Source organism: Tachysurus vachellii, chromosome 6, assembly GCF_030014155.1.
Source record: "Tachysurus vachellii isolate PV-2020 chromosome 6, HZAU_Pvac_v1, whole genome shotgun sequence".
Lineage (NCBI taxonomy): Eukaryota > Metazoa > Chordata > Actinopteri > Siluriformes > Bagridae > Tachysurus > Tachysurus vachellii.
The window spans coordinates 12,610,070-12,622,769 of record NC_083465.1 but is presented as its reverse complement, the minus strand read 5'-3'; the positions used below and the strand labels follow the sequence as shown (position 1 = coordinate 12,622,769).

Sequence of the window (12,700 nt, the reverse complement as noted above, 5' to 3'; positions counted from 1 at the left end):
CACACACACACACACACACACACACACACACACACATATGCCTTATGTGAATTTGTGAGCTTGAATGTTCCAGGGGGAGTTGTTGGAGGGAGGGGATTCAGAGTTTAATGGCATGCTGTTAACCCTTTGTTGTCTAGAATGTAGAATGAAGGGTATTGGTCTATGGTTGGATCCAATGCATTATAAAATAAGTTGTTTATAATGAGAAATATCTAATAATAATAATAATAATAATAATAATAATAATAATAATAATAATAATAATAATAATAATAGCCTTTACATAGCAAATTATTTACTGCAGTTATTCAAATGACAGTTTTGGCATGGTATCTGATACATTCAACTGTAATAAAAGGGAAAAGATCCTCTGCTCTAAAACTGTTTTAAATAACAGTGCAGTTAATTTGTAATTTTCAGTCAATGAGTATTAACTATGTTGTGTATTAATGGCATGCAATATTTATTATTAAAGGCCAGTTCTACTAAAATATGCTAACTATGGCTACCACACTTTCCCTCATCATTCACATAAACATGTCAATATTAACTATTGTCACAACCAGGGTAGGAAGGAAACAAACCCGTACGCAGGATAGCTTCAAAGGAATGGGGTTTAATAAATAATAAAGACAACACAGTAAAAAACGAGAACTGAAACAATAGAAATGACGACGCTGATCCCTGACAACTATATTACTAGTAATTAAAATTGCTGCTGATCAGTATGACTTCCATACCCAAATCTGCCATTTATGTGGAATTTAATCCAGTTCACACTGCGTCCATGGGCAGCTATGACCCCATGGATTCAAATCACACACAATAAACAGAAACACAACAGAAGTGAGATAAGACTGAAGCCAGTCTTGATATGGGTGTAATTATAACAATACCATGCTTATGAAATTGAGTACCATGCATCAGAGCATCACATTTGCAACTTCACCTGAAGATCATGTATACAATGTATAAATTTAACATTTATTAGGTTACAGCATTGTTGTGCCTGGGAATGGATATGTGTCAAATGGTGACAAAACCTTTTAGTACGATCCTATAGCAAGATTTATTTTGGTGGTGAGCAACTGGTTGAAAAGTGCAGAGCATGAAAATCCTGTATGCTATTGGACAGCCTGCTATGTTAACCCACGCTGGACAAAGTGACTGCATGCTGCTTTGAATAAGATATCACTATTTGATTTGGCTTTAGACTCATACACCCCATTTAGAACATTTTGGAACAGCAAGGCCAATTCCATGTAATAAAGACAACAATTCTGTTTGAGATCAAAAGATTTTGAGATGATAGATCAGAATTTCATTCATAAACATTGCATAGCAGACCATGATTAGAAACATAATGTGAACAAAAGTATAAAGAACAGGTTGTTTTCCAGTGAATTATAGTAAATAACCCTTAATATCTGGTTGTATATATCCTGCTTAAAATAACTGCATCAAGCTGGTGACCCAATGACATTGCCAAACTATTTCATTCTTTTTTGTGATGGTTTTCCAGGCTTGTACCACCACTTGTCTTCTTTTCATGAGATGCTGATTTTGGCTGGTGATTGACTTGGCCAGTTTAAAAACTTCACTTTTTCCCCTGATGTAGTCCTTTGTTGTGTTGTCAGTATGTCTTGGGTCATTGTCTTGTGTCATCTTGGGTCATCATGTTTGTGTCTTGTGCTATGGCCTTTGTTTCTTTGAACGGTGGATTGTGAAGCCTTAATCTCTGCCATGTGGAGGTTGCTGGTGATGTCACTGACTGTTGTTTTAGGGTTTTTCTTCACAACTTTCACAAGGTTTGACATCAAATGCAGTTGTTTTCCTTGGTTGACCTGCTTGAGGTCTAGTAGGAGGACACTCCAAATTGTTGTATTTGCTATGCCGAGTGCTTGTGCAATGGCTCTGATCGATTCTGTGTTTTATTTCACATCATGTTTCTCCCATAGATATTCTCCCATTTATCCTTTTTAATGACAAATGCAGTCTTCACATGTAAAATCCAAGGCTCTAACCAAAAGTGATTCAGAGCTATTAACCGTTTAAACAATCAGTCTTACAGGGAACACGTGTCAGTCACATGTTCTAATATAACTTAAAAAATGTATGAAATCAAACACAATGCCGTGTGCTAAGCTACTTGAAACGGTTAGATATCACAAAAGAAGTGTCATCCCTACCCTGAGTAACATATGCATTGTGGACAATAATATAGGAGCTGAACACAGGGGACTAAAACAAGAAGTTACTGACTGATCATTAACTGAACTGAATCTTTTTGCCAGAGAAGACAGAATCAATCTGTCTAGAGAGTAGAAAGATAATCGTATCAGTGCTATGACCTTGCCAATATTTCCTCTGGTTATGTGTCAGCATTGATAATTAAAAGGAGTACACTATTTTGTATGGTATCTCCATATAGATACATAGTATTGTTACTATATGTTTAATTGACATCAAAATATTTGATCTCCAGTTGCACTATGGTCATGTTAAATGATATTTGAACTGATTTAAACTTTAAACTATGACCTTAGCTATGCTCAGCAAGCATGATGTGGCTGGAAGGTAATACAAAGTGCAACATTTCTTAGATAAGAATGGTATAAAGTCTCAACTAACTGTGTAATATTTGTGAATATTGTTCAGCAAATACAACAAAAGGTTTTGGTAGATTACAAATGTTATGATTTATACAATTTTACTAGTTTCACTACTAACCTAAATATACTAGTGTTCTCTGAGGTCAAGTTGATGTCTGTCAGCAATCTCAGTGCACCAGCAGCTTGACTAAACAGCAGGGGAAATTTAACAAATGGGCAGCTGTCCCTGTCGTTCTAAAGTTCAAGGCTGTATCGTGTGTACATGTTTACTGACTAAAATTCTCATTAATCTTGCTCAACAGGATAGAAATCAATCTACTATTGTTTATCATGAATTTATAAAAGTGTTCTCAGTCCCTGGAAAGGGGACTTCTAGGAGCTAGTATCATGTGTATCATGACTAGTATACTGATTTATATCATGTATAAATAGTTTTGTATGTTGCCAAACTCATGCTGTAGCAAAGCATAACAGGGTCTTGGCTTCCTTTCCCCTGTGAGCATATGCTGCCAGTATGCTATCCTGCCATTTGTACAGAGGAGTGTGTTTTTCCAGCCAATGCCTGACTGACGTTGTTACCCTAAGAAGGTGGGGTCCATATCTTTACTGCTGATAGGTTCCTCAGCCAACACCGCCCTATAACTGGTCTTGGGAAAAGAAATGTTATGTGAATGAAACAGCTAGAGCTTTACATGCATACTAGCTCCAGGATCAAGGTGCTACATAGAAACAAAGACAGGGCTAAAGACTTGTAAGTAGTCTTAGCCACATAAAGTGCAACTGTGCAACCTGGTGCAAACAGTGCAGGACAAGACAAACAAGACAGACAAGACAGTGCAGGACAAAAGACAGTGCAGGACTAAAGACAGTGCAGGACCAGACAGTGCAGGACAAGACAGTGCAGGACAATGACAGTGCAGACACAAGTTACAAGACAATACAAAAAGTACAAAAAATGCAGTACACAAAAGACAATAAATAGTAAACAGTCACAGAAACAGTCACAGAAACAGCGCCGACCGACCAGTGTTAATACTGTATGTGTTAATATAGTATGTGCGAAATGGCTGAGATATTGTACAGTATGTGCAAAAACGGCTGAAATGTTGGGACAGTTTGTGCAAAAAACAGCAGACAAGGTGTGCAAAACAGCATGTAAACAGTTTGCTGGATTGTAAGCAGCATGTAAACAGTAACATGCTTGGTTTGCAGCATGACAGAGATTCATATTAAAAAAAGCAAATAACCCTGTCTCTGTAACTGCAACTATAGGACTCACGAAAACTCATTACTTGAGGCAGATGAAGTCAAAACCAAAAACATTTTTGGCAGATTCACTAACGTACCATATGTTACAAATTGTAAAATTAAATCAAGTAATTCTTGGAATGAATTTTCATTTTAATTTCTGTCATTCTTATTGCACAACACTTCTTGTTGTCAAGCCTCATCATTATAATAACAGTACCTAGCAACGACTCGACATAATACATTCAAACATGATAACGTTTTACACCTCCATATAACAGCAGAGAAACAGAAGTTTAAGTTAGGTAAAGAATAGGAAACTGGGGGAAAGAAGAAGGCTCCCTATGATGCACCAGTAGCCTAGTGGAATGCAGTAGCAGCTGCAGACTGGAGTGGGATGTCACTGCATCTCCTTCTCAGCACATTTCTCTTTACAGTAGTGAGCAGCAGCTGCTCTTTCTCCCTCCTCCCTCCTCTATAAATAACAATCATCCCCAATCTTGACCCTCTTACATACTCTATTTCAGATTCAGAATGAGCTTTTTATATTATGATTTTGACTAAGATGCACAAGGATATTATATGAGTATGTATGAAAAGGTTTTGTAGATGATGGATTATCTCAATCTTTCAAAATCTTTCTGCAAGGAGATATTGTATCCCTCTAAGGAGAAAGTATCCCTTTACATACTTAATGCTAAAGAACTTCGTTCCCAGTTCAAGCTCTTGAGAGATACCCAAATATTATGGAACAAACCAATTTAATATTTCAGGTTTCTGGTAAATTGATACTCTTACAGTGTATGATTTAATTCAGTTTCAAGCACAGATATAGATTCAAAAACTTTTTTAACCAAACCTAATGCAACCTCGCTCCTCTGATAACTATAAACTCTGTGAGGTCAAGGAGTTTTCTGGTTAATGTACAAAGGTTATGTTAGATTAGGTTAGAAAATTTGTGTTTCTCTTATTTTTTTAGTAGAATATTGTCTAACTTTATACACTGCCCACTTTATGAGGAACACATGTGCACTCATTAATCATTAATTATCTCACACATGATGTATAATATCAGGAAAATACAGGTCAAGAGCTTAAGGTAATGTTCATACATCAGAAGTGGAAGAAAATGTGATTTCTGGGATTTAACTGTAGCATGGCTCTTGTTCACAGATGTGCTAGTTTGAGTCTTTCTGGAACTCTGACCTCTTGAGATTTTCACACACAACAGTCTCTAGAATTTACAAAAAAGAAAGGTGCGAAAAACAAAAAACATTCAATGAATGACAGTCCTGTGGGTGAAAACACCTTGTTTATAAGAGAGGACAGAGGAAAATCAGCTGCCAGGAGGGATACAGTAACTCATACTCTCCACAACCATAGTGAGCAGAAAAGCATCATAGCATTGACAAAACAATAAACCTTTATGTTAATCAACAACATGCAATAATGTACCCTTTTCTTGGATTTTATGGATCTGTCTGTCTTTGACAATGCAGATATCAGTACAATACAACTTTATTATCATTATATTATTACAGTACTAAAAAACAATGAAACGATTTTTGTAACTGAGTGCAGTGTCATTTGCAAGCTACTTGCTTGTAACACTTTTTAGACGTTTTTGTATGCCACACACCCTGGATAACTGGATTCACTACATTCTCTGTATATTCTCAGTATAAAGTATAAGGTTAAATCCAACACACGGCACACATGGATTTACATGTGCAGATTAGGTTTGTGTAGACAGTTAAACATATTGCATAGTTTTCATAGAAACCTTTAGTGCTACATTTAGTTATCTACATATTATTTGGGTATATTTCTTTTTTCCATATGACATTCAGGGACGTCAACTCAAGATTGGACTCTACTCAGACATCATGTTACAATATAATTCTCATAATTCTCATTCTTGATTTCACAGCCATCAAAACTTCACTCCAATTAATAGAAAGGCTGATTTATCAGCATAATAAACAAAATGATTAAATGTGGCTTTAATGTCTAGACAACCTATTAATCTGCAAACGTGAAAATCTGTTATAGGGCATTCCCTTACTCCAACCCATAAATAAGTGCGATTGGTTTGGCCTGGCGGATGGTCTGCTCGATGTTTCTGAATTCTACTTATCCCGGATGTACACCTGAAGGCAGATTAGACTTTAGCACCAAAACAGAGGTGAGTGTGTTTGCGATAAATGACTCTAAAGCTGGTAATAACTCATTTGCTTTTTTTTAGTGTTAACGGTTTCGGCGCACGTTACAACGGAACTGCACAACTATTAGTGTTTAGTATTATATTTAGCACAAACGTTTGAAAATTATTCTTAGCGAGTTGCTTAATCTTTAACAGAATATTTTACAATGCGCACCTACAAGGTTTACTCGGTTTTGGGGTGAAATTAATGATATAATATCCAAAGAGCTATAAGAAGCTCGGCGTTAGTTAAATCATCATCATCATCATCATCATCATCATTATTATTATTATTATTATTGTTGTTGTTATCATTATTATAATCATTTAAAATGTGTTGAGTTTGCTGTCTTGCTCTTAATCGCATCGTTAGGGCAGGCTGATGGTGTGTTTTGAGGGAAATCCGACATTTTACCAGGTTTAATCACTCAGCTATAGTCAGAAGATCTTGTCCTATAAACCGTCGCATTGGTTCACATGACAGCTGTGCTTTAAATATTTGCACTGCAAATGTAGCAGGATTATTAAATGCTTATTTAATGCTTGCGTGTTATATAATATGTAATAGTATAATAATCTAATGTTTAAGCTCATGTTTAATACCAATAATGACTCACACAGTAAGGCGTTTAATATAATCACTGGCGAACAATGAAAATACTATAACTGTAAAATGATAATGGCTGTATGTATGTATGTATGTATGTGTGTGTGTGTGTGTGTGTGTGTGTGTGTGTGTGTGTATGTAAGCCACACGAGGAAGTAGCATATAATCAAAGGGTCTTGCAAAAAAAAAAAAGGAATTAATATTCAAATTATTTAACGATTTAATATATATGTAAGCCACACGAGGAAGTAGCATATAATCAAAGGGTCTTGCAAAAAAAAAAGGAATTAATATTCAAATTATTTAACGATTTAATATACAAACAAGAAAACAACAAAAAATGCTTAAAAGCCTTAAAGTCGCCCTGTTGTGGTTTTTACTCTTCACTATGAGCGACGCCATGTTGTAATGACGTCATGGAATCACAACTCTAAAGCCACGTTCACACTGCAAGTCTTAATGCTCAATTCGGATATTTTGCTCAGATCTGATTTTTTTGTTTGTCTGTTCACATTACCTTTTAAAATGTGGCCTATATCAGATACCAGTGTGAACTGTTTGCTGTTTCAAACTGACCCGCATGCGCAAACGAACAATAACAATGACGTCACACGCAGCACGCCGTTGCACGCAAAAAAAAAAAAAAAAAAAAAAGGTTTCGCCGGCGCATAATTGTGACGAATGTCGATGTAGCTTGACGCAAAAGTAGCATCAAATCCGCCTTGGCTGTTCACACTGCGGCCACATTGGAGAAGATCAGATTTGGGTCTGATTCAGGACCACATATGGAAGTGGCCCAGATCTGATTTGAAAAAATCTACTACTCCTGAAGAAGTCTGACCTGGTCACTTGACCCCAAAAAAATCGGATTTGGGCCACTTTTACCTGCAGTGTGAACATGGCCTTTGTCTTAGCTCAATAAAAACTCAGAGTTTCCGAGCAGAACTTATTGTAAAATCACCGGAATCCTCCAGACTGACCATCTAAGATATGCTTCATGCTCTCTGGAAATTGTCACAATTCACAGAAAATAGTGAGCAAAAATAAGAGCTTAAAAGGATTATATGCTCTTGAACTAGTCAGTCTGGATGTGTGGACTTTTCTGAGATTGTCGTCTAGAATAAGATGTCTTTAAATTCTAAAAGAAAATGGCCACATTGAATTATTGTCAATTTATGGCCTGATGAGAGAGAGAAAAAAAAGATATTGTGTCTGCCAAATAAATAACAAAAAATGTAATATGGATATATCACTTGCTATAAATCTAAACTTATTCCAGTTTATGTACATAAACTGGATGTGCCACTCCAATACCATGTAGGTATTGAGACTCACAGACGCACTTAAATGCGCTAGTGCTTTAGTGCATTTAAGTGCGTCTGTGAGTCTTATTAAAGATAAATACATAATTCGGTGCTTAGGTTGTATTTTTCTTTTTTTTTTTCCAGACTTGTCCCTATGAAGTTTTTTATGTAGCAAATGGTTTGCTACAGTAATATCAGTGTGGATGTTTCCAGTGGCCTTTACCCATGTACACCCTGCATCTTTAGTTTGGTTTCTGAGAAGACGGAACTGTATCTCCCATGTAAATAATGTTGTTAAGGATAGAGTCTATAACTGCACTTTCTCTGCTCTGCAGCGCTACAGCCCACTATCCTTAGCCTCAGAAAAGAGACTTCAAATTTTAGTAAATAAAATTCACCCAGAGTATGGCACACTAAACTTTGTGGGATGCCAGTCTTCCTTTAAGTCAACTACTTCTGTTAACCCCTACACTATTTGTATGTATTCAACAATTCGGCAACTATCAATGAAGGACCAGAGCAGCCAGCCCACGATGTGTAAACCTAAAGGTACTGCCCCAGCCTGTTCTACAGCCCTTCCTCTGCATGTGATTCAATAATGGTGTGGTTTATACATATTACTAAATGATGCAGGAGGTTACAATATAAGTCTGAAGTCAGGTTGTTCATGTAAAAGGTAAACTTACTTGTCTGTCTGGTTGAAAAGCAGGAAAGTTTGTGGATTTTAGTGACCCAATTAAGTGGCATCACTATGGTTTAGGGAAGTTCCGATGGCAGAAGGAATTAGGAACACTGATATCCTTGGATTATCAGAAGAAGAAGACAATCTAGGGTCACTTTGTAATCAGAACGCTTACTTATAGCTGCATGTTCTAGTACATGTACTTTTGATTTGTCAGCATTAAGTAGTTAGATGTTACAGTGTCTAATGTCCTTTAAATATTCCTCATTGTTATTAAGCTGGTGTTTCTAATCGTATAACTTGTCTTACTCTGTCTTCAAACTTCAGCACCATCGTCCACTGTGGAGGCAAACACAGCCATCGTGGGCATGTGGTCAGTCACCCTTGGAGCTGTGGGTGCTGCCATTGTAGGCATAATTCTGGCCAACACCGATTTTTTCTTGACTAAGCCTGAGTTTGCCACTGTTGAGTATCTGGAGAATGTTGATCTCATAACCACAGATGGAAGTGAGTGGGATTTTACATCTTTATCCACACATCAACAGTATTAGTGGGTAGTATGAAGGCTGATCTAATATACCAGTTACAATTCTTCTTAAGCTATTGATTTTCTCTTTACCCTTATACTGATATCTATCACTTTTATAGGAGCTTTTATTTTTTATGTAATGTCTCTCTAGAGAGAACATTATTTATATCTATATAGGTTGAAAATGACATTCATCATATTCTTTCTGTTGTTCTTAAAATGCAGAATGTTGGCCTATTTATGTTTTTTAAAATGATTCTTATTATTTATGCATTTAGATGAGAAGGTATTTAAAGCTCGAACTCTGTGGGAGACATCTGGAGCAGTGATCATGGCTGTACGGCGGCCTGGATGATTTTTGTGCAGAGAGGTCATCTTTAATGCATTAACCTGTATTCTGATTAGTGTAAAAGAGCCTGCACATTGCTTATATGCCTGACGTACTTGTCTCTTTACAGGAAGCTGCCGAGCTATCCTCTCTGAAGCCCCAGCTGGACAAGCTTGGGGTACCTTTGTATGCTGTGGTCAAAGAAAACATTGGTACCGAGGTACAGGATTTCAAACCACACTTTGCTGGAGATGTCTTCCTGGATGAGAAGGTTAGAAGGGCTGATGCTGGTTTTTGTTGTTCTACAGTGGTTTTGTCAGAACAAAAAATATTTCCTATGCATTTATCCAATCACGTGGCAGCAGCACAATGCATAAAATCATGCAGATGCAGGTCAAGCATTTTAATTAATGTTCACATCAAAATTCATTATGGGGGGGATGTGTGATCACTGTGACTTTAACCACGGCATTGGTGTTGGTGCCAGATGGGTTAGTGTGAGTATTTCAGAAAGTGCTGATCTCTTGTGATTTTCACACACAACAGTCTCTAGAGTTTTCACAGAATGGTGTGAAAAACATCCTGTGAGCAGAGTCTACAGGCTGAAACACCTTCTTGAAAGAGATTGTGGTTAATGACTAGAGTGGTCTGAGCTGACAGGAAGTCTAACATAACTCTCTTTCACTCATTTTCTACGGCTTATCCGAACTACCACGGGTCACGGGGAGCCTGTGCCTATCTCAGGCGTCATTGGGCATCAAGGCAGGATACACCCTGGACTGAGTGCCAACCCATCGCAGGGCACACACACACTCTCATTCACTCACGCAATCACACACTACGGACAATTTTCCAGAGATGCCAATCAACCTACCATGCATGTCTTTGGACCGGGGGAGGAAACCGGAGTACCCGGAGAGAACATGCAAACTCCAAACACACAAGGCGGAGGTGGGAATCGAACCCCCAACCCTGGAGGTGTGAGGCGAACGTGCTAACCACTAAGCCACCGTGCCCCCTCTAACATAACTGTAGATGATAATGTTTTGTGCATGCTGAGATGCTTTTCTGCTCACCATGTTTCTAATGAGTGATTGTATATAGAGCACATATGAATACATTATGCAGTAACGTTTAAAATTAGAGAACAATTTATAAAAACTTTTCTAGAATATTGTGTATTTATGAATTATGTGTAGATTTTTCTAGAATATTGTTAATCTTTAATATCAGTTTGAAGGAATATTAGCAGTAAGTATACCACTGTTCTGCTAGCATTTTTTTTTTTTTTACAAAATAATCGATACACTTCAACAAAAACCCTTCTTGTGAAAACACAGCGATCAAACTTTAAAGAACAGTAACCACTGGAGCACAAACGATTACAACTAAAACCTTTGGATTAGTAGGAATGTCGTTTCTCACACTGCTTTGGTGGGGAAGGTTCTGATGAATTCACTCTGTCTTTGGATTTGCATTCACCCTGCCTTGAACCTGAGGCCCAAATCATTCTGTAGAGATCATCCCCCAAACCAGGACACTTTCACATGTCTGAACTTTCACAGTCTGAAGCCTGAACAGAGGAGAACTGGTCCAAACTTCAATTTAATGATAAGAGCAAGTTTGTTCTGCATTGAACTAGGGGAATCCAGTTCAGTGAAACATCAGTGAAAGGCAAACTAGGGAATGTTTTTTCTATTTTGAAGTGCTCCTTTTTTAAAACATACTAGTGGCATACACACGGCTAATATTCCATCATATATTTTAACTGTCTAAATTTATGAAAAGGATCTAAATGTTAATAAAATGAATTTATAAATGTGTGTGTAATAAATATTGATTTACAGTATTCTCCCTGCCAGCTCAATATGCCCATGTTTCTCAAACCTCTGTTTTTTTTTTTTTTACCAAGGCTCACTCAATTATTTTTATTATTTTAATTATTTATTCATTTTTGTGGACAATTTTGTGTAAACTCTATAGACTTTTGGGTGTGCAAATCCCAGGAGAGCTGCAGTTTCTGTAATACATAAACAAGCCCATCTGGTAATAACAACCGTGTCACGGTAAAGTCACCGAGATTTATATCAATTCATAAGTTTGTTGTGAACATTAACTGACACTAATGTTTTCACACACAAAACCTTTTTTCCATTGTGCTGCTGTCACATAAATGTTTTTATCACAATGCATTGCTTTTGTCTTCTGTAGAAATACCTTTTATTAATACCTGTACATAAATATATTAAACATGGTTACAGCAAGTGTTCTATGGTCCTACGCTGAGGAAAATGGGTGGTCTTGGATTCATTCGTCTGGGAGTTTGGCAGAACTTCATAAGGGCCTGGAGGTCAGGTTACCAAGGAAACATGAATGGAGAGGGCTTTATCCTGGGTGGGGTGTTTGTCATTGGATCTGGCAAGCAGGTGACGATTACGGTCTGACATCAGTACCTGACCTGTTTACTCTGTTTACCTGTCTGAATCTTCTGATGTTTAATTTTCTACTTTTCTGCCATTCTTAGGGAGTTCTTCTGGAACATCGGGAGAAGGAATTTGGAGACAAAGTCAGTTATGAGTCTGTTTTGGAGGCAGCTAAGAAAATAGTTCAGAAATAGATTTGATGTTTTTTGTGTGCTTATAAATGCTTCCCTAGGAATTATTTATAGTTAATAAACAGGTTGCTAATACAGAACAAAACACTAATCAATCATGGTAGTATTTTTTTTAGAAACATCTTTTTTTTTTTTTCCCATTGCTTCATCTGATGCTGTGAATGCACAGGAAAAGAGTTTCTGCTGAACTGACACGAGAGTATCTTACAGACAAAAAAAGTACAAAGTGTGTCAGTAATGGTGTTTACGATTGCATCATTTGCATCATTCAGGTACATAGTTCTGGAAATTTGTGCACTGTTGTTTTGCACTTTAGAAGCTGCTCAATGTCCGCTGTGTGACTGTGGCTTGGTTTGTGTGTTTTTAATGAAGGTCTGACTCCAAACTCCTTAGTGAACGAGCAGACTTGAAGCTTAACATACTTTCCTGCTCACCAGCTTTTCATTAGTGGACATCCAAAGATTCTGAAACAAGTGGAATGTGCTATACAATAAAAACAGCAGTCATGAAAAATGTGTTGCCTTTTCTTTCTATTGAGAATCAAGCAGATGAAGCATTTAGAAAAGAATCAAC

At 37.1% G+C, this 12,700-nt stretch overlaps 1 protein-coding gene across 3 annotated transcripts; it reads left to right on the top strand.

The window, feature by feature from the left end:
* Positions 1–5,909: 5,909 nt before the first annotated feature.
* On the top strand, positions 5,910–12,640 carry selenou1a (selenoprotein U 1a). 3 transcript variants are annotated; one of them, XM_060872305.1, is made up of 6 exons: positions 5,910–6,045; positions 8,984–9,163; positions 9,464–9,555; positions 9,644–9,784; positions 11,775–11,939; positions 12,038–12,640. In XM_060872305.1, exons 2-6 carry the CDS (start codon positions 9,025–9,027, stop codon positions 12,128–12,130), a joined length of 630 nt encoding a protein of 209 aa, XP_060728288.1. In that variant the 5' UTR covers positions 5,910–6,045; positions 8,984–9,024; the 3' UTR covers positions 12,131–12,640. The 3 variants fall into 3 exon arrangements, with proteins under 3 accessions (XP_060728288.1, XP_060728287.1, XP_060728286.1); XM_060872304.1 differs by lacking the exon at positions 5,910–6,045 and adding an exon at positions 8,094–8,255; XM_060872303.1 differs by lacking the exon at positions 5,910–6,045 and adding an exon at positions 8,120–8,523.
* The last annotated feature ends 60 nt before the right edge of the window (positions 12,641–12,700 follow it).